We start from the raw sequence: 22,536 nt of genomic DNA, 5'->3' as shown, positions 1-22,536 counted from the left end.
TGCCGCTGGAGAACGATATCGTCGTTGCTATTAGGGTCATGGAATTCCGGTGCATCGACGACGATTTCGCGTAACTATCTGCGATTGCGATTCGTTTCGCAGGAAAGCGAAGCTTTCGTCGAAAGTATAAAATTGTAACGTCTACGGGAAAAAATTGTCGAGAAAATCGACGGAGGTTTTCAAGAGGAAGCTTGGTAAAGTTTCGCGCGAACATCCTCCCAGAACGACACCCCACCAGTTTCCTGTCGCGCAGTTCTAACAAGATTTTGGTTAATCGGCTTGATTCGCTGTGACGGGAAAGTTCTGCTCCTTTTTCTTCCACGTGGTTCTCCCGCGGGACGTTGCGGCTTTTGGCTGTCACCCGGGACTATCACCGACAACCTGCCGATCGGATTAGTTTAATCCTAAAATATTGTCCAGCCGGTATACAACAACATCGCGAAGATTCCGCGAAAGGCCAGTCGACCGCGTGCCCGGGGATTCGCCGGCCTAATGCCCCTTTGACGAGGATTCACTCGTTACGGGAGGCAATTAATTTTGCGTTCCGTGGCCTCATTACGATGGTCTTTGATGCGAGCTTTCGGCGCGGATTTTCGGCCCTTCGATAACGAAGTTGCAAAGTCGCTCGTTGTACCGGCACGATATCAATGGCGAGGCTTCGATCTGACGAGAATAAAAACTAGAAGCTAACCCGGAGGATCTTATCTCGTTATCCCGCGCGTTTAACGTGCACCCTCGTGGACCGCTGCTGTACTCGGTCCGTCATTTCCCGTCTTCAACGGCCAGTCAGTTGGGAATCCACAACAAGCGCGTCAAAAACCTGCCAATCAAACTTCCAATTTCCATCAATCACCGACCGTTCGATACCGTCGTCTATCGTAGCCTGGTACAACGCGAGCCACCCCTGCCTCGTACGTACACCCTCCTACGTGCGAGTCCAGAGATCGCGAAATTTCCGCAGAAAAAATGATCCTGCTCGTTGCAGCAGCTCGACCAAGGTATCCCGACAACGTCATTATCTCGTCAAACAGGCGCGTAGCCACGACGACGCGACGACGCGACGAGGGAGACGAGGAGGAAACGTGCGCGCGCGCGTACACGCGTGCTCACGCACAGGTACCGACACAGACGCACGCGGGGATTGCCAATCAATTCGCGCATCGCGCCCGGGAATTAGACAATTAGGAGTCGTCACGTTCCCCGAGCAGTCGCCTCATCATCCCGGACCCCGCGTCGTTCCGCTTCAGCCCCTTCGAGCCGACCTTCCCCCACGCTCGTCCACTCGCTCGTTTTCATCCCCACGCGCGACGACGCGCATCAAGCGCCACCACGTTCTCGATCCAAGCAACGCCATCTGCCAGACGATGGGAACGCGAGGGGCCAACTCGATTTCCCCGATGCCGAAGCGGGAGAAGAACTCGAAGGCGACGTTGAAACTGGTGTTGGATTGGCCGAGTCGCGCGGTACAAACACGCCCACCGAACAGGGGTCCGGGTTAGGGCTGTGGTGTGACTGGAGTGGTTCGCATTGGCCGAGGATAGGACACGGTACCGGTTGCACGGGTTCCGCGGGGGCGGCGCGCCACGGCGGCAAGCACCGCGACGCCGGCCGCCACCGAGAAGAGAGAGGACGTCTCGGCAGGCCGCAGCCGCAGCCGAACTGGTAATCAGTGTCGTTTCCGCGCCAGCACTGGCCACCACGCGGCAGATTACGCAGATTACGCTCTGCACACCCCCCGCGCGTAGCCGGCCGTTGTGACACCGGATTGTGAGAGTGCGACGGGGACGATACGCGGATCCTAGCATCGGCTACGAGCTTCGGTTACCTGGGAAATTGCATCGTCTGTTGCAATCGACGCTTGCACGGAATCGTTCGACGGAACTCTGACAACGAGAGATGCGAAGTTGAGAAGTGCGCCTGGTTCTTGGCTCTTGCGATTCGACGTCGTTTCGCAAGTGCACTCGCGCGAGAGACTGTGAGCGTCGGAAACACGGATCGACGATATGTATTGACGCGTCGCTCGTTCGTCGAACCGATACCGAAAAGTGGATCGAGGGAAGAACCGTAAGAGTCGGTAACGACAATGTCGTCGGCTGCTTGAGCAGAAAGACCGGGAGAAATCGAATCGTCATGCCGGTCTCGTAAAGAAACTGTTGTGACTTTAATGGGGGGATCCGCTCGCGCCGGCTCGGTCGGTCCACGACGATGCGGCGGGTTCTGAGAATAACGGGCTTGGGAGTCGTTCGTCGAATGCCAGCCCGTGAACATCGCCGATGATGCTGCTCGGTATCGAACTAATTGCGAGTCGATAAACTGCTACGATGACAGTTGTCCCTTGCACGTCGCACTGACGTTCGGCAGTTGGCGTCGATAAGCGTGCAGAAGCGAGGAAAACGGAGAACGATGACCGCGACGTCGTAGGTCGGTGGACGATACTCGTGCCGGTAGAAGACGAACGGTTTCCAAGGATAAAGCGGTGGCGAGTAACACGCACGTCCGCTCGTTAGCTGCTAGTGGCGTCGTCCAGATAGCCGAGTGAAAATTACGATGTGCGTTAAGTGATCGATGGCGAGGTCTTGCAGAGACATTTAGGAAGCTCGTGCTTCGACCGAGGATAGGCGCTACGACGAAATTCATAGCCTGCTAACTCGTCGAGAATCGATCAACGACCTGATCCCACGATCCTCGTTCTCGAGCGGTACGAAAAGGAAGGAAAAAAGGGTAATCGGCATGAGTAACAGCGAGGGCGTGGTGACGGGCCAAGGAACCGGAAACGATCGCCTCTGCGAGGACGTCGATATGGCAACTTCGACGTCCGCGTCGTCCAACTTGAAGCCACGAAGCGGCAAGATCAGCTTCAGCGTGGACTCCCTGCTGAGCGACATGAAGAAGACCGGCGTCAGCGGTGGCGCGTTCGCTCGACGAGAGAGCGACGATCGGATGGATACTGAGAAAAACGTGGACGTGGAAGCGAGGTATCGCGAGTTGCTTCTCGAACAGCAGAGACTTCAGAGCAGAGAGTTACTAGCGAGGTTGAGTCCACACGGGCTGGCGTTCGCCAATCACCATCATCATCATCATCATCCGTCGAGCAGACTGGATCAGGATCATCCGTCGGCCGGTCGGCAGGAGATTCTCACCGTGAAGGATTTCTCGAGAACGGCCAGTCACGACAAGTCTTCGTCGCCGATTAGAATAGACCAGGAGGTTCAGAGGGATCGAGACGATCGACGATTGTCCGCCAGTTCGCCGGCCAACAGGATCGCCGAATCTATGATTCAGAGGGAACGCGGCCAGGAGGAGGACGAGAGGATGGACAGGATCGCTGGTCCGCGATCCGTGTCGCCGGTCAGTAGACGAGAGATCATGGACGATAGAAGCGACTCCGAGGCGAATCGTTCGCTGGAAGGCGACAGGACCACCGATCATTTGGATCTGGAGGATCAAGAGATCAGAAGCGTGGGACAGTCGGAGGATTTAAACGTGATGGACTCGGACTGCGAGCTGGACAGAGAGCTGGACAACAATCAAGAGAAGGAGGAGAAGTCGAGTCCGGTAGTGCCTCAACCGATTCATCCGGGAGTTCAGAGGCCGTCTCAAGGACCGCCTTACCTCGCCGGTGCACCCGGTGCACCCGGCTGGAATCCTGCGGGATTTCCGCATTCTCTCGCGGGCTTCGCGTGGCTACCCCCACCTCCGCACCCGCACAATCCTCACGGACATCTTTACACGCCTCACGGAGGGCCAACTAGTCCGAACGGTAAGTACCTTTCTTTCTTCTGTCCTAACCTTCGACCCGCTCCGTGTTTCCATCCGTGCGTTTCCGTAAGGACGGTGCCACTTGCCGGTCCGGAACAGAATCGCCGGATCGAACGACGCGATCGACGAAGGAAAGCGAGGCCCGTGATTTAAAAGGCAGGCCCGAGAGGCAGCGTGTTCGAGTCCGCCAGAGGGACGGAAGCCGCTTATTATAAAATAAACCATGGAACCGCTATCGCGCGTCCCACATCTCGCGCTCGAGTCGACCGTAATTGCGCGCACAATTTTACAGCCGAATTGATCCCTTCGTACAGATTATTCGCAATAAAAGAGTCCCTTAAGAGCGCGTTTAATCGTCGGTTGTAAAAACGAGACGCGTATAATCCACCATGGTATCGCCTTATCGAAACAGAACGCGCGCGCGTCCATCCTACTCGAAGAAACTCGCTTCCTCTCGCTACTTGCTAACACGATCTTGCTATTACGATCTCGGTTCCTCGACCAACCTGTACCATCGCGTTAGAAATACACGGGCGAATCTCGGAAATAACAAAGCCCGCCTCCTAAATGGTATAAACGGAAGAAAATGGGAAACCGGTTGGCGTGAAACCGCTTGAAATTCAGGCGAACCGTAGAAAGGAGCATCGATTCGCGGCTGGCGCGCGCGCGCAGCCCATTATTCTCCGGCATCAAAGCCACATCGCGCGGTTCGCCGGTGGAATATTAGCCGAGGGCCGGGTACACGCTACTTATCAAGCCGATTTACGGGTACGGCGTAACTAACTTGCCTCCGTAAATCGTTATTCTCGTTTCTTTTTCGCCTATCGGCGGTGGGTTGCGAGCCGCGCGGCAGTCCCAGGTTACAATGTTGATGATTAGGAAGGAGTACGCCGGGTGCCGGTGGCACAGGCCACGACACTCGTAACACGCAGCCCCATAACGCTCGATATTAGCGGTGCCGGTCACGCGAGAACCCGGTTATTATCGGAATTACGTGCTAAAGCGTTCGCCACTGGTCCGCTTCTCCGGCTACGGCTACGTAATTCAACTCTGGAACTCGGAAGTTGTTAGGCTAGAAAAGCCTTTCCACCTCGAGAGGAGACCACGCTGTTCTACCGAGTTCTCTCGCGAATTTATACTAAGTTTTTCCTCGGGTTGATTCTAAGTGGCTGTAAGACGCGGCAGGAATTTCGCATTTTGGCAACGATACATACGCGTTGAGAGGGCTCGTCGTCGATATTCGCGAACGAAAATAAACGATATCGCGGACTCTGAGATCGGGTATCGCGAGATTGTTAGATTCGACGGAAAAATGATTTATTAACGAGCAGACGACGCGGTCACGGCAAACACGATGATTGGACGTAACGAATCTTTTACGTCTGGTTTTCGTATCGCGATATGCGACGCAACATGGACAATGCGGAGACGCGTTTTTCTGAATCGCATTCTTTATCTTCGCGCCAAAGATCTAACGACAATGGTTTCCAGTTTCTCGACTTTGTTGCGTTAATGTCGCTCGAACAATGACGATGATTAACAATTCGCGATTCTTTGATACCAACTACCCAGGCTGTTAGACGCACCTTCCATCCTTCGTTTCCTGCTTGAGCGTTCGTTGTCATCCTGACGCGGATGAGAAACGAGAATCGTCGTTTACGAAGCGAAACGAAATATGTATTTGAAAGTTGGCGGATAGCAGCGCGTCGATGTATCCAGGGAAAACTGTTAATCGCGTCGGTATCGGTGACGTTTAGTGTCGCAACGATTTCCACGAAACGATTTGCTCGAAGAAAAAATCGGTCTTCGACGTTAGAGGACTATGGCGATCGAGTAAATCACCGATTGACTGGAATTACTTTTGTTTCCTGTCGAGCCAGGGCGTGGAATACGTCAACCACGCGAAATAATCGGTCAATTAAACTAGCTGGCTACCCGTTTCGATCCATGAATCGTTCTACTCGCGGAAACGTGCCGTGGCAATACCTTCGCTCCTGATTCTGACATCCACGTCGATTCTTACACGTAATTGACAATTTCACCTCGTCGATGACAGCTTTGTGTCAACTGCTTTAAAGTCTGGTAATTCTGCCTAGCTCCAATTAAAATTTTTACCCTGCCAAATTAACTTCGTTCAGAGAATTCGGGATCAAAGTCTTACAGGTTCTTCTCTTCTTTACGCTAAAAGGTATTTACTCTCGTTCGACGTCTCGTAAATTAAAATTTCTCAAGTCCTCGGTTGATAACAACTTCGTGTCGAATCCCTCGGAGTCTCGACCTCCGATTAAAACTGTTGCCATCCCCCCCTCCCCCGATAAACGTTTATTTAAAAAATCTTCCACGAACCTATAAAATAAAATATATAAATAAAAAGGATACGTATACTAGACTGTCATTGGTTGTCCCTTTATCCGAATCTCGACGGTCTATGCAAAAATCGAGAAATCATGCAAAACGGGGTCTCGAGGGAAGCGGAGTTCCGTAGTTTTCGCCAACGAAATTACAAACGGTACGGTAGTGGGAAACGCGCGTCGTTTCCGAGAAAGAAATCTCGAAGGTCGTTAAAGGCTGGTAGAAAGATCTCGAGGAAGGAACGAGAACGCGTACGTGTGGAAGAGAAGTACATCTCTCGGGTAGTGTCGTTAGCACCGTGTAGCCCAACGCTGAAGACAGGGGATGGACACAGGGAGGTGTACTCGGTAGTTCTCGAGCTCCGAGGAGCATGATAGAGTCATACATAACGTCGGCCATCCATAATGCATTCAAGTCGGTCTAAAAACTGCCCTTGTTAGGTTCGCCCTGGCACACCCAGCTTCCTGACCAACCTCATCCACTCGCGCTTTTTGCGAATAATAACGACAAACCGCTCGCCTCTGTCTCCCCTTTCTCTACGCTCTTCTCCTTCTCTATATCGGTCACGATATTTCCTCCGTCTTCCTTTTCTCCCTTCTATCGCCCCCTGCGAGATCTTTTTCGTTCGCTTTGCAGCGCGAGACCAATTACCCGCGTCTCTCGACCGAGCTCCGGCCAAGTTGATCCGTTTCGAATTTCCTCGACGCTGATTAACGCAGTCTTTCCCGTTCCTTCGCTGTCTCGGTGGATGGCCACTGATTAGACAGCATCTCTTCGAGGTGAACGAGTTTTTCGAACGCGTACGACGCTAGTCGTGGGTGACGACGGTTCGACGTGGAATTTCCAGGGTGTTCTGGCACGATCCACAGAAGCCAGACATTAGGATGCTTTCGGTAGTTAGGTTCCTTTAGCAGATGGCTATTCTACGCCGAGATTCGTTCGTTACCATTTCTCCTTCGGTTTTTTAGTAGACGTTGCAATCTTGCGAGTGGAACGGCGATTAGATGGATCGGCAAGTTGATGAAGCGAGAGGCGTGCAAGGTGTATGAATATTATCTCGCGAACGTTCAACGTTCCCGTTGCACCATCTGTTAAAACGTCGTTGCGAACTCGCCAGAGGCTGCGTACGTTCGTAGCTTTCGCGGGCTATCGAATCTTTCGTTGGTCGGGCAAATTGCTACTGGTAAAGCGAACTGGTTCTCGGCTAAATTCGTCGGTGGTCATCGTCGAACGATAGAAACGCGAATGCCATTGCGTGCCGGCGAAATATTCAGCGGAGAAAAACGCATTGCCGACAGCTGTGAATGGAGTGCCTTCGTTGCCACGCAAAAACATAGCCAGACCGCGAGGAGTCGTGTTGCAAATTCTAATTGCCCTGCTTTCACCTAGCTTCGGCCGTTTTTGCTTTTCCGATACTACTCGCAGAGTGACGCGCGAAACTTCGACCATAACCTTCGAAATCTCTGTTTCTATAAAAATTCAACTTTCGAACTCTATTCTCGATGGCGTTAATCGCGATCGGTTCGTAGAAACGTGGTAGAATCGTACGAAGGATGGCAGGCGTCAACGAAAAGTTAGACGATGGAAAGCTCATCAGAGAGTTAGGGTGGTTATCAGAAAGGCAGGGGTATCGAGGGGGGAGGGTGTGTGCGATACTAGCCTCGTCCAGCCGATAGATAATCCGTAGGCCTGTCACTGGGCGGTGGCGTTTCGAAAATTATGAATACGGACGTCATTTATAACGCTCGAACGCCACCGTCGGCCTGTACGCATTTATCTGCTGGCCTCCGTGTCCAGGAATGAATTAACGACGCTCGTCCCCGATGATGTTCCACAAAATATTTCGAACAATTCATCATTCCTGCCCGAGCGTAATTACCGTCCACGTAGCGTTTCGTCGGGGAAACGAGCACCGCCGACGGTCTGCCGCGGTTTTTCCGGAAGCCGGCCCAAGAAAATCCACCCCTTGGCGCGTTAATTGCCGTGAAACGAGCCCTTTCTTCTCGTTTATTGGTAATCAACCACCGACATTCTTCCGAAGCGTCTCAATATTTTTGCGTATTCCTTGCAGCGGTTCAGGTTTTTCAACGGGGCGTTTCTAAGAATCGAAGAGACGCAGCGATAACGAGACGCAGATGCGATACGAAGAGGAGAGGGAGGAACGTAACAAGCCACGTTTCTCATTTTTTACGGCACAGCAATTTCGAAACTCGGTACGTCGCGTCGTCGATCGATCCCGCGTTGGTTAGCGCAATTGCCTTTTTGTTCGACGTTGCGCTTCAACGTGCGTTCTCTCGTCCTCTTCGAAATTATTAATCCGTTTGTCTGGTTAATTACACCTTCGACTTCTGCGAAATTCTATCGAAATTTTCTCGGTTGTTCTTGAAAGCGCCACGTCTCTGTGACTAACAAGTTGTTCTCGTTTTCAATCGCGTAATACTAAAATTGTTCCGCTTGATGATAATGCGACGCTAGAGTGCACGAACGCTAGGAAAAACACACTTACCGTTCTTTTTCTCCGTGATTCTCATATTCGAGGCTATTGAAGATGACAGAGAAACGAATTACAGCGTGGACTCGGACGCTAATGAATCACATTCATTTGCAACGTTTTGTACAATTCGGCGGCTGTTGGATACGTTGAGTTAGATACCGCCGATGGTAGATAAGTAACTCCGCCGGACACGCCGAGATAGGATAAATGGTGCACACCTGTTCGAAGGATTTTTATGGAAGCTGCTTTCAGATTCATGGAGAATTTGAGAGAGACGGTGGTTCGCTATTCGATAACGCGACGAATTAGCATTTCGCCGGCTTCTCATGGGATTACCGTGTATCTACATTCACCGCATAGCCAAATAGACTAAATAAACCGCATACAGACATCCGTCGACCTTGTATCTCGATAAAAAAACCAATGAAAGACGTTGAACTTTAGGTCGAACGTCCAACTCTATCCCGTCAACCAAGAATTTGTACAACTATCGTTTGTTCCGGTCTTGGTGAAATATTTCTTTTATAAAAAAAAAAAACAGTAGAACCTATTTTAGAGAATTCATCGCTGAAACTGGGAAATTTTTGACAGAGAGAATCTTACTCGATAGAACGAGAAGAACAGAAACGTTACCGTGTAATTTTTCCTAAACGTCGCTATATATAGTTTTTCCCCCCAACGACGTAACAACTATCGTTTCTAAAATTCGTCAGAACGAAACTGCTGCCGCTGATAACCAACGTACCGAACACGCAACGCCAACGGAAGTATCGTTCTCTTTATTCTCCAACTCGATCGATATTCCATTCATGCCGATTTTTATCGCTAATTATGCGGCGCAGCAAACGAACGATCCGCATGCACGGAGATCGTTATTAACGCGTTTAATTAGCGCGGTTCGAGCGCGTGGCTGGGTCTAGCGCAGCGCGGACCGCGCGCGATTTCTCGGTGAAACGATACGGGAATATTCGACAACGAACGACAACGAGCGGACGAAACAATGCGATCGTACGCGCCTGACGCATCTAACCTCGTTAGTTCCTACGTAGCATGCGGTAATTAACGAGAATTAATTGGCTAGCAAGAAGAACATATCGATCTGTTGCGCGACTGGAATCGCCGATTCACGGAGACGCGTGCTTGCCACTCGAAGCATTTCTCTTCCGATTGTGCTGCGTTTCATCACGCGTCGATCGACGTCTCGTTAATTTCGAATCTCCGGCAGATTAAATAATTAAGTTTTCGTTAGGTCCGGCACTACCACGCCGCTTATCCCCAGAGGCGACCTGGTGTCCGTGCGGATTTCCTCCGCGTTAATAAAAAACAAAAAAAAGGTCTCCGTGTCTTATTCGATAAGGGAATCGAAGCAACGATTATCCGTTATCTTATCGTCTTTTTCGCGGAAAACAACGTGGACGTTATTGGGCTTTTAGTGAATTATATGAAATTATACGCAGGTACCTGTACCGTGTTTCGTTCGTTGCAGCTAACGCAAGTAACACGACTAACGTTTCTATAATATTTCTCAATACTCGTTACAACCTGACATTTAGGTGAAAAATTAACGTCAAAGCGTTCAACGTAGAGTTTGCTGGAGGATAGAGATGTCGCAAAAAGTGATATTGCCATAACACGGAAACTGGTAGAAGATTGAACGATAAAAGAAAATTATATAGGAAGAACAACGCACGCTTGCTATCCCAGCGGCTTATGATCCGCAATTAATCGTAGAAAGCGGGCAAATTAGTAATCGGGTGCAACTTATTGCAGCAGAGCAGGAGTAAAAGTTTAATTGGTCGGTCGGAGTTGGAGGTTCGTCTTATTTGCGAAAGAGTCGGAAACTTTGTCGCGCTGCTGGCCGAGAGTCGACGAATATCTGGATTCTCCGCGGAGAACGTTCGCGCGTATACGCTGCCACGTATCGATCATAAATTATGCGAACATTTAATTAGCAGAAATTAATTGTCGTTCATAAGAAACATATTGAACGAGGGGCCGGTGATTAGTAAGAGACGTAACTGGCCGCGATACGCGAATTGTTAGCGCGATATCGCGAGCGTCGACAGAGAGCAAAAGATGAAACCCGTTTCGTTCTGCGTTTCATCAGCGACTATTTTACCCGGCAAAGAATTTATTGCCGCCGCGATGGAGCAACTTCATTGGGAATTCATTACTCTTTCCCTCGCGAGTAGATAATGCGTTAGATGTACGGAGAAGAAGCTCGCGATACAAATGATTCGCGATAAATCTCGATAATTAATAACGAACATTTTACGCGACTCCGTGACGCGGAGTTATCGGTGAAAAAGGTAAGAAAGCGTGGATATTTTAAGGGCAACTTTCTCGTGTCGTGTTCTAAAATGTCGTAAACCGTTAAATATCGAATACAGTAGGTACATACGTTCGGGCAACCGTTAATTACGATCACTTGATTTTACTCGATCTTTACGTCGGCCACGACTAATTGCTTTCTTCCATCGCAATTCCAATTACGAGGCACAAAAAGCGAAGCGATCGCAGTCGCTTGTCTTATCGGAACTGGGATTTACGCTATCGTTGGTCGATTAACATCGTTTGTACATGGAAGTCGTTTCCCGGACCAGGAGAGCTTTTCACGCGCTATAGATTTCTAATTGGCTTTTTCTGCCGCGGAAACAGCCACGCGAATATTCGAATCTATACTCGAAGCTTCTTTTCGCGGAACGTATTCCTTTCGAATATCCTGGATCGTTTCTTCGAGTAACGCCGTCGCGAACGCCTCTCAGCGGCCGAGTGTCGCAAGCAGCCGACGCAATCGCCCATTGAAACTTCCGTGTGCCACGTGGTGCCGAGAGACAATGCCAAGCCAAACTCGCGCACAAACGCGAGAACACGAAAGGAAAGAGCGCAAAAGTTCCGCCAGGCTGGCCAGGGACAGGCGCAGGTGCTTTGTCCACGCGCTCCGCGGAAAGTCAGGCCGCAAGATATATTTCCTCGGAGATCCTAGCGAGCGTTTAATTAGCAGAAATTAATTAGCCTCTAAGAGGAACATATTGATCGGTTATGTGAGCGGACTAGCCAAGCAGGCTGGTCGATAGCGGTGAAACGGGCAACGCCAACCAGAATGGAAGACGTAATACCGATGTCGCGACAGATCCGCTGGACAATGCCGCCAGCCCGTTCCCCGCTTTTTGTCCCTGGCCGATCGTTAATTAGCGCGTGGAATTCGCCGTTGCCCCGCTGCTTGCCACGAAATCGTCATCCTTTCGACCCGGTCCTCGACCGAACAGTGGCTTTTTGTCACTGGGGCCGACCAACGAAATCGTCCACACGTCGCAGTACTCTACCGATTCACCTTGCCGATGCTATACCGATAATTTTACCTACCGATCGACGACGGACGATCGCTAACGACGTTTCCTTTCTTCGTACCGTTAACGATAATCGAGCGTACCGATGAAGCGACGCGGCGAATTGTGTGTCCCCTTAACGTCGCCTTGTCCATGGTGAAAATTGCATCGTAAAAATGAATCGACGGACGAGGTAACGGTAGAACGGTAGTTTTTACAGAGTGGCTGGAGCTTTCAGGTAAACGAGTAGTAATTAGTTTCTTTGCCGTAGAACCGGCAGACGTTATAGACAGACGTTCGATCGCAACGGGTATGCCTACGTTGAAACGTACAAGGATGCTCGAAGCTCGCGAGTTCGTTTAAAATACCACGAACGACGAGACAGTCGTCCTCTGGCGGAGAAAGAATCCGTAGCAAAAGGAGAGCAGACCGAAGGAAGGATCGGCTAATGACACGCGTACGAGTTAATCATCGAACGGCAGCAGGACGCGAGGATAATCACCGCGTTGAACGAAACGCGAGCGTAACGGACAAACGATTTATTTTTTTTCTTTTTTCCTCTTTACGATTCAATTTTATCGATCGTTGGCAACCGATCGGCGGGGAACCGTTGGCCTCGGCGGTCGAACGTGCCCGGGTTCGCTTCTGTAAATCGGGGATTAAACGACGAACGGTCGACGCTGGTCGCGGAGAAACGCGCGTGCGCACGCACGATCGACGACCGGGTAATTTATGTGAACGCGATCGTTAACGCGAAACGAGGCTGGATTTTCGCGCTGCCATCTCGATCGTTTCTGTCTCTTTGTCTTTTTCTTTCCCGTGAGTTTCTTGCAGTCGATGAAAGTCCAGTTGGCGTTCTGTACTTGGTTCGTGTCGAACCTGAGGTGAATTTGTCGAACACTCGAGTACGCCGATTTCCCCGACGACATCCAAAAGAGGATGATCTTGCCATTTCGTACGAGCGTCGATACTTCGAAGCCAAGGACTGAACTTAAGGTGCTGGAATAATGAAATCGCGTAAAATCGTTCTCGACGAACCGAATTGAAATCGGTAAAGGAAGGAAACCGGTAAAAGTTTAGCGCGTTTTCGTTGAAAGGGTGGCGCGCGCGCGCGCGCGCTAATTAACGGCCGTCGGTGAACGTTATCGGTGGCTCGCGGATAATTATTATGCAACGCGTACACGGGAATAACGCGACGATAATTTCGTACCATCCGAACAAATCTGCGCAGACATGATTAATATCACGAACTTTGTAACGCTATCGGATATTCGAGGGCGTCTCTCTCGTTTCTATCGCGTTCGATGACATAATAAACGATAAGCATATATATATATATAAATATATACATATATAGCATGGACGATCTTCCTTTCGCTGCTTCGATCGACCGACATAATGCATTTTTAATCGATCGAGAGCCGCCCGAAGGAAGAGACAGACGGAAGAAACGTGTGTTCGCGTTCGTTGTGTATAAATAGCGGTCTAGTAAGTAAGCGTAAATATCCGTAAATGCATTAATCATTAACGAGTGGCACGGAGAAAGATGATGAAAATAATGGTATAATTGCGACTTCCCTTCTCTCTTCTTTCCATCGTGTTTCCCCGTGCGTCGGTAACCACGATATCGAACGTTAATTTATCAGCCTCGATAGTACGACAATAATTACCTGGACTATCGCATCGCCAAAAAATACTCTACGGTTCCGTGCCGTCGATATCTTAATTCGCTTCCCCGATGTGATCGTTCGTGTTAATTATTCCGCGTGTAGACATATTCTCTCGTGTAGCGAACGAGCGAGCGCTGCGCCATCGCGGTCGTGGACATCGCCGGTTTATAACGTTGCCTCTTAAACCGCCGTGTTTCGTTACCTTTGCTTCGGCAGATCACGTAATTAATCTACCTACCTCGAAAGGTAATTAATTCTTTGGTTCTTCGCGCAAGTATCTTTGAAAAGGCTCGATACTCTCTTCGACAACGCCCTATTCCACAGATCTTGCAAAAGATCCTCGACTTCCCTCGAATAAATTTCTAATTCGCCAAAGTGTACGTTGCTGGGAGAACCAGTCCCCGTCCAATCGTGTTTTATCACTGATCGGCAGTTTTTCGGATCTGTTGCAGGCGACCTGAGGCTGCCAGGACCGGGGCCAGGGCCGGTCAGGTGCACCCTGAGGAAGCACAAGCCAAATCGCAAGCCGAGGACACCGTTCACCACGCAGCAGCTGCTCTCCCTGGAGAAAAAATTTCGCGAAAAGCAGTACCTAACCATCGCCGAACGAGCGGAATTCTCGTCGTCCCTTCACCTCACGGAAACGCAGGTGAGACTCGTCGAAAGAGTTTGCCATTAAGCTTCTAACCGCCGCGAACAATTAGCCATTAGAGGAGAAGCGTTTTGCGCGCGGCTTTGCAAACGCGTGTAGACGCGTCGGACGTAAAGAAATCCTACGCGTTTAGTTGCTATACTCCGTAGAGTATTGCTCGAAGAAATTACGTACTTCGGCGGAGATAATCAAACGATCGTAAATTTGTATGTCCCCGTTGAGTGGTCGAAAGTAAATAACGGACGCTCAAGTACCAATATGGAAATTGACTATTAGGTTTTGAAAATGTGTATAGTAAAACACGGTTTGACTAAACGTGTCTGGGGAGAAGACGAAGATTTACCGGCTATCTCCTCTTATTAGTTCCGACGATACGAGATAATGCACGGAAAACCGATGTTGAGCACGTCTGTGCATTTTGTCCCTTTATGACACACGCGCAATCTTCGAAACACCGCTCGAACGAACGATCGTCCGTCGATATAGAGATACACGTGCAACTCTATACAACGGCAAGTTCGCAAGTTCGAGTAACAAAAGCTCGGCCGAAGATGAGCGTTAATTTGTTCGTACGAAGGAGCCGCGAGTAAACGGGAGTTACACTGCGAAGAGATTTAATCGATCGTTCAGCCAGATATTAGATACTTGGAAATATCGTAGCCTGAAATACGTAGAACTCGAGCTTGTAAGAGGCTAAGAAGCTATTCTCGGAAACGCGTAAATAGAGAAAGTCGCAAAAAAGAGTGGCTCGCACGCAACAAGAGACTCATTTCGTTCGAAAGCCCGTCCCGTGAACTTACGATTCGTCCGTCCTTTAAGTACATTTGTTCGTCTCCCTGTAGTTTCTCGCGATGCTATTTTATTTCCCTCTCTTACGGCCGGTTCGTTCGTTCGTTCTTTGTTTCGTAATTGCCCGGCCAGGTCGCGATCGAAACGAGCAAATTCTTGTCTGGTTCTCGCGCATCAGATACATCACATCGAGGCGGGTAATTACACACCCTTCTACGGAGTCGGCTGGCAATTAACATGATTGACGTTAATTAAATTGAACGTAATGAAATGATATTATACGTAATTTTTGTATCAGGCGAAATGATCGGTGCTCATTTGGCGCGCAACGAACAGAAGACGCTTTTAAATGCCGCCGGTAACGGATCGACCGGCCCGAATTGTTTTCTCCATTTCTCCATTCTATGCATCGTCGTACGTACGCGCGACACCGTGGCGAATCAAAATACATACACGAATTCGTTTCGGTTTTTTGGAGTTTGCGTGCGTTTTTGCGACACCCGATCGCTCGCTTCAGGCGCAATTTCTTTCAAACTTTACGTCGACCAAGTTTCAAAATGTTTTATATAACGCGCGCAACATATTCGTAAAAAGCGTTTCTAGGAGTGTTAGGATACTTTCACGAACAACTGTACATTGTAGGCGATATAATTGCGATACTAAGAAGGACTTACCATGTACACGCGTAACTATACCACGGCTTGACCGGATCTATAAATTCACCTGCTTGTAGAGACTCGTAAAGTTGATACGCTGGTTCATTTGCTACGTGCACCTTGTAAAATTGCTTAGGAATAACGAAAACTCGGCCTGGAACATTGAAAAGTGTTTTTATCGATACACTGGGGTAGAGAGAGAGAGAGAGAGAGAGCACGGTGATTAGCTGTCTGACCCTAACGTTCTGCTTCTACTGCTAATTTGTACTAAACGCGGTCAACTGTTTCCTCCGCTGATGATAACGAAATACACGCTCTGCCGGGATATTAATTAACCACGGTACTAAGCCGCTAATCATCGCCGATGTAAGTATGTTTGAAATAGATCGTGTCTCACGAGACAGAAATTTGTCAGGCGAATCGTAATCTCGCGGCCGACCGACTCGATTCGTTTAACGGTCGTTTGAATAACGATGGAAGAAAAATCCGTAATAAAATTAACCAGCCGCGTTAACGCCAGCTAGACGTTCGTTGTCCCGCAACACGTGTAGCAGCCAGACCAAAAAGACGATCGCCATCGGGCTATTATCGTTCGCTCGGCTAGCGTGTTCGAATACACTTTGCGAATTCATTACGATGCATCGGACGAAACGAAGCCTCGTCCTGTTCGTTTGCTTAGATAAGCTACGATCGTTCCGTCGCCTCTCGTCTTCCTCGTCCTTCCGAAACAGTCTCCTCATCGCCACCCTGTCGGCACTCTTCTCTCGTTATTCAGCCGCGACGAACAGGTATGTCCGCGATTTGGCTTGCGATATTCGAGCGGTTACAACGCAATAGCGCCGTTTTCTCGGTTCCTGTTCGAGGGATCGATCCTTCTCGAAGGAACGGTTTTGGCGTTGCCGTTCGTGTCTTTGAAAAATGATCCGTCATGGATCGATTCGATCCAGTCGCCTACGCGTTACAGATAGAGGACAACGATCGAGATTTAACCTGTTCGGTTTCTCCGGTCGAAGGATCGACTTTAATCCTTCGACACGGTGATCGAGGAAAGGGAGGATAATCGTAGGAACGGAATAGAAAACGCAGAGGCGGTGCTACTATTCCCGTGGCTGGAAAATTGAGCGCGCGAACCGTCGATGGTAAAGCGTTAGGCTAACCGTGAAAAACAGGAAGTCGTCGCTGAAGAGAAAAACCACGCGGAATATCGCAATATGTCTTTCCTCCTTCGGGGAACCAGTAACGATTTGATTGCACATTGTCACGCGATGCGAGATTTCTACTTTCTAAGCGACGAGAGTATCCTCCGCGAGGCCTGAGTTACGTACATACGCCTAACGTGTCCGACATCGTGGCTGATTTATTAAAGAGTTACGCGATTTATATCGGTTTTTTTCTCTTTCTTTCTCGCATCTGCATTCTTATTTACCCTTAAACTCGCCAACATTATACCAGCTTTAGCGATCAGATTACGGCTCCTTGAACTCGTTACGCGTGCTCCAGGGTGTTTAATGCTAATTCCCCGGGGAGCTAACGTAGTCGGCGCGCATTACGCTCGATAAAAATAGTGGTAACGAGAATAATAACGACGATAATAGGAAGATCGTCGTTGTTACGCATGCAGCTACTAGGACATTAGCGTTCGGATGATGGATTAAGTCGCTGGATGAAGCGTTCTTCCAACATCCTTGATACTTTAACAGTTAGGAATATTTCAACGATTCCAACAAATCTTTTGAATAATTTCCGTTTAATTCGAACAATCCATTGTTCGTGCGACCGTTTCATCGAAATCCTTCGATCTCGAACACTCGTCGTCTTTCTCCTTTTCTACCTATCCGATGCACCTAAACCAATTCTAATTACGAACCTTTTACCAACACGTTTGGGCCAAGGTATCGACGAATTCGATTCGAGGTACGATTCTTTATACATCGCCGGTGCGATTAATAACATCGAGACAACCGTGCGTACGTTCTTTAACTAGTCGCTGACGCGACCAAAGAGAACGCAAAATTTTCCATTGCACGATTCCCGCAGGGAAATCACGATCGATTGCTCGTACTTGCTACTAAAAACAGACGCTAAACGCCGGAGGACCGATGGTCGGACAGCGTGTCGCAATTCGATGATTCGCGACGCGGCTACAGCGGCGGCCGCATCTGTCCAAACAGAAAAATTGGCCGGCGACTGTGCAAACACAATTAACCGGCCGAGAGAAGGGTTTCGAGCCGCGAATTCGAGCCGCATATTTTTCCACGTAGCAAGTTTCCAACTACATCGACGAATTCCAACAGGCCGCTCCGTACGACCGGCTGCTTTCACCAATTTGAGCCGGCTAATTACGCGCTAAATAGCCGTTCATGCAGTACCGTGGTGCACCTATTTTCTCTACTCGACGTTCAGCTCGATCCCGTCGCGTCCCTTGTTAGACCGCTTACGTAGCGCACGCTTGATCGATAGCGTAATTATTTAATTACGCGGCCGCGCGTATCTCTCTCGCCTGTGTCCGTCCACCGCGACCGTTTTCTACTTTAGCTGCAAGTCGCGTCAAGCTTCCGTGGACCAGTCGTCTACGAGTACGGGGACGAGGTTCGACGAAAATCCGTCTTGGAAATTATAGATCGTCTAGCGGTAGACGTAAATTACGAGTCGAAAGTAAATAGCGTCTTGGGTGTCGATTACAAATTTTGAGAACCGAGCGCAGCGACGATCGATCGTTAAGAATTCTTACTTCGTGCGATTATTACGTCGTTGTCCGTGCAACGAAATATTTCTCGACTAATCTTGAATGGGATTTGTAGCTTTCGTTGGTAATCGTAATCGATCTCCAAATCCGAAGAGAAGAACACGGTCGTCTCGTAGAGAAATAACGCAAGATCAAGAACGCTTTATTCGTACAAATTACGCAATTTAACGGACGTGTATATCGTTCGGCTCTGAGATCTCGCGAATGTCCGACTAGGTTACAAGAGGATATCGCGGAGCCAGTAGGAACCGACGAATTCATCGGTTTATTTTTTAACAAAGCCAACTTCTTCGCAACGATAGCGCGAAACAATCGGTTCTCGTGACCCTCGGTAACCAGATTTAACCCTTCACAAGTTTCCTCTGTTGCAGGTGAAAATTTGGTTCCAAAACAGGCGAGCGAAGGCGAAGCGCCTGCAGGAGGCGGAAATCGAGAAGCTGAGGCTTTCCGCGAGGCCCTTGTTGCACCCGAGTTTTGGCTCTGGCCTGATGTTCTCCGGAGTGGGGCCTCCTGGAACACCAGGAGTGCCTCCCTTCATCGCGGCGGCCATGGCTAGGCACACCCATGTCGCAGCCGCGGCAGCCATGTTCATGGGGCCCCCTGGACACAGACCTTAATAAGGCAGAGTCGAGCTGCGCGAACTCAAGTCGCTCGAATCCTGGCCAGTCTGCCTGATCCAGACTGCTGAACGACAAGAAACGCGTTGCGAGATTCGATCGAGCTCGAACGACTCGCGGAATCGACTGGACCATAGCCTGGCGGCTCGTCGACTTCGTTTGGAAAAAAAAAACGACAACTGCGAGATTCGTTGGAAGCGACTTGTGGAATCGCTGTGCGGATAACGAGGTGGAAGAAACGAGGACCAGAGAGGAATCTGTGGTGGTTTGAAAGATGGTGATGGGTTTGGAGAATCGGTGTCAAAGTTTCGAGATTCGGGAAAGCAGAGAAATTATTTTTTCGAGGCGCGGTCGGTGTTCGAGTATGAAACGAAGGGGTGAGAAAATCGGCTGGAATAAATGGAGCAGGGGCTTTTCGAATTTGTGGTAATAAATAATCAGTGATTTGTGATTGCGAGGAAAATAGCGAAGGAAAGAATGGAGAGAAGGTGGTTTTCGAAGGGTGGCATCGCGAACGATGTACCGCGATGCCATTAATTAGGCGAAAGCTGCACATTCCAAAAGACTTTACGGTCTATCGCCAGGAAGAGGAAAACAAACCGATAACCACCGGTCGGGTGAAAAGCGCGATCTTCAAACTCATCACCGTGTTGGAGAACCTCGGAGAAATCGGAGATTTCGCTTCCATCGAATCTGCGAAACCTATTCCAGTGACGATAAGTGAACGATCTGGTACGGACGTGAAGGAAATTGTACGCGAGGTCGGCGCGAGTTTATAACGCGCGATACGAGAATGCCGGTGTTCGTTCGTCGTAAGAAGCGACGCGACGAAATGTTTTCAGCTTTGGTCGCGAAACGATAAATCGACGGGTGACTTTTACTGCCGCGATCGTTCGCCAGAGTCAGGGAAAAGTCTTTGAAAACGTGGCACCGAACTCGCTCACTTTCGTTTCTCTTTTGTTTTTCTACGTTCGCCGGTTTCTTCGCCCCGAAATGATTTTATTCCGCGCGAAACAGACACGGATGAATTTACGAATACGACGACGAACGTGATCGAATAGTCGAGAGGCTGGTCCGTACGATCGTGACGCGACGGCATTTAGAAAGCATTTTCAAGGCGTTTGATCTCACAATGAAAAAAATCGTACGAAACCGATGTATATATTGTAAATAGACGTCTATCGAATCGCGTAAGTGTACGTATGTATATATAAATATTAATATATCGACGCATGTACAGGACGTTCGGCTTCCGATTTCGCGAAGAGAGAGAATGCGACGAAAACCGGAGGCGATCGACGAAAAGAGCAAAACGAGATGCGACTCTCGACGACGTTGTGATCGCGACTCCGCCGTTTCAATTAACCCGCTCCTTCGGCTCGTTTATCCCCCGGAGGGAAATTTACGGGTGAGATAATCGATTAGGTTGAAGAAAAAGAAGAAGAGAGAAATACGCTACGTAGCCGATGACTCCACTCTAGAACAGCTCAGCTAGAATTCCCGCTCGCAAATCGTTCTTTAACGATCGCATCGAACCGAGTCGAGAAGTTCGACAGGTCGGACGTCTCGTTCGTTTAATCGGTCTTTCATCGAGCTACGCACACAGAGATTCGAAATTACAGACTTGACACGCGATCTTCAATAGTGTCCGCTGAACGCAGCAACCGGTGTGACGTAACAAATAAATTCTCTTTTTTCTAAAAGATACGTAGAAATCCGCGCGTTTTCCCAGCCAAATTCTTCGCTAGATTCGGTAAATGCGTTCGTTAAAATGGGATATTTTTTCCGTTTCGCGCGTCCAAAGGACGAGGAAAAGCGTAAATTTCGATGGCATCCGCGATCGACTCGAGATCGACGAATGTATCGCGAGCATACTGCGAACGCGACGAGGTCACGGATGTACCTAAGCGCTCTGTATAAATGTAACATGATAATTTATCCATGGAAGTATACCATAGCGAAATAAAAATGATTTCAGTATTTACGCCGACTTGTTATCGATTACTCTTGCGTTTATCCAACCGTAATAAATCTTCGAAGGTTGTCGCGTTATTTCGCGGATCGATCGAGGAGTGACTCGTGAAATCGAAACGAAACGCCAGATCCTTAAGTAATCTCCGTGGCTTTCAGGATACGCGACCAAGAGCAAAAGGTAAGTGGAGGAGAGAGTCATCGAACCTGGATCGATCGTCATTACGTACGATTGAACGGGAGAAAATAAAAGAGTAAAAAGAAAAGAATAATCCGTAGAAGTGAGAGAGAGAGAGAGAGAGAGAGAGAGAGGATCGTGGCATCGACCTCGTCTCTTAGTCGAGCGTGATCCTTCGTTGAAAGAAGTATTATGTATATCTTATGGAACGAAGGGAACGAAAGACGAGGGGAAAAAATAAAAATGAGAGAAACGAGGAGAAAAGAGAAATGAAAGAAAAAAAAGGGGGGCTCCGTCGGGCGCAACGAAATGTATCGCAAAGTCATCGGTGAGGAGAGCCTCACGGTCTCGTATATGGCAAGTAGTCGAGGCAACGGTATAGGGCGGCCGAAAGTGTCCGCCAGATAATTAGAAATATGTTAATCCGGCGTAGCCGCTAATTGGTTTTTGACTAAATTTTTAATTAAGTCTTAAGCCCGGGCGGCGCGCTGATTTATCGCGCGGATCCTCCGGCTAATTATAAAATATACGTATACGTACGAGAGACCCACGCACACGTGACGCCGCCGCGTATCTACGCGGACCCCAGCCCCTGTGTATGCACCTGTCTCGAATAATCTGTCCATGAGCGTCGTCGACCACCTTCCATTTCTCTTCGATACGGATATCGACCGTCCAATTAGAATCGATTTCTCTCGTCGTTCGCTTCTTTATCGAAATATTCGATATCGTTAAAAATCCTGAACCATCTACGAACTTACTTTCTCGAGTAAGAAGATGTTGAGCAGGAAATTAACGCGTCGTAAGATAAAACGAAGTGGTGTTCGTATCCTCATAAGAGGTGGGCAATTTGGAAAAAACAGAGTCAAGCGATCGTCGCGATTCAAACGGAAATTCGACGTTTCGGTTACGAGTCGACGCCAATGCGTGCGTTCGCGTCTACTTACGGGTCCACGTTGCCTATCTGCAAGAACGGGGTAGAGTCAGCGGAGCCACCTTCTCGGACTAAAACGAGAAGGCCGGCGGATCCGTTCCACTGGCACGTCCGATCAAAGAAGTTCGCCGCCTTCTTTGAATCCCTCGGCCGCTCGTAACTGTCGTCCTTTCGTTCGAGACCAGTAGCCTAATTGTTTCTAGCGGAGCCGCTGATATACGGGTTATTAGAAACGGTCAAATCGCCGGAAGTTGTCGCTGTTTTACGACCCGGGTCTTGGTCCAACCTTTACGTGTCTCGCGCTCTCGTTTCTACGCGGCTCCCTCGCAAAAGTACACGACCGAACGCAAATTCGTGGTATTTTAATCGCTGGCAACGTCGATCGGAAT

General features: G+C 49.2%; 2 protein-coding genes across 3 annotated transcripts in view; one reads left to right on the top strand and one right to left on the bottom strand.

The window, feature by feature from the left end:
- Window positions 1-1,613: 1,613 nt before the first annotated feature.
- On the top strand, window positions 1,614-21,048 carry Msx (homeobox protein Msx). Its single transcript, XM_033329523.2, has 3 exons — window positions 1,614-3,760; window positions 14,057-14,253; window positions 18,819-21,048. The coding sequence occupies exons 1-3, from the start codon at window positions 2,731-2,733 to the stop codon at window positions 19,062-19,064; spliced, it is 1,473 nt and encodes a 490-aa protein (XP_033185414.1). The 5' UTR covers window positions 1,614-2,730; the 3' UTR covers window positions 19,065-21,048.
- The window catches only part of LOC117156262 (uncharacterized), a 52,411-nt gene continuing 45,625 nt past the window's right edge, over window positions 15,751-22,536 (bottom strand). For both annotated transcript variants that reach the window (XM_033333133.2, XM_076619826.1), the window contains exon 6: window positions 15,751-15,855. The gene's annotated coding sequence lies outside the window, so the exon portion shown is untranslated. The remainder of the gene's footprint in view (window positions 15,856-22,536) is intronic.

Source organism: Bombus vancouverensis, chromosome 7 (assembly GCF_051014615.1).
Source record: "Bombus vancouverensis nearcticus chromosome 7, iyBomVanc1_principal, whole genome shotgun sequence".
Classification (NCBI taxonomy): Eukaryota; Metazoa; Arthropoda; class Insecta; order Hymenoptera; family Apidae; genus Bombus; species Bombus vancouverensis.
The sequence above is the reverse complement of the archived record's forward strand: the minus strand, read 5'-3'. Positions and strand labels throughout refer to the sequence as shown.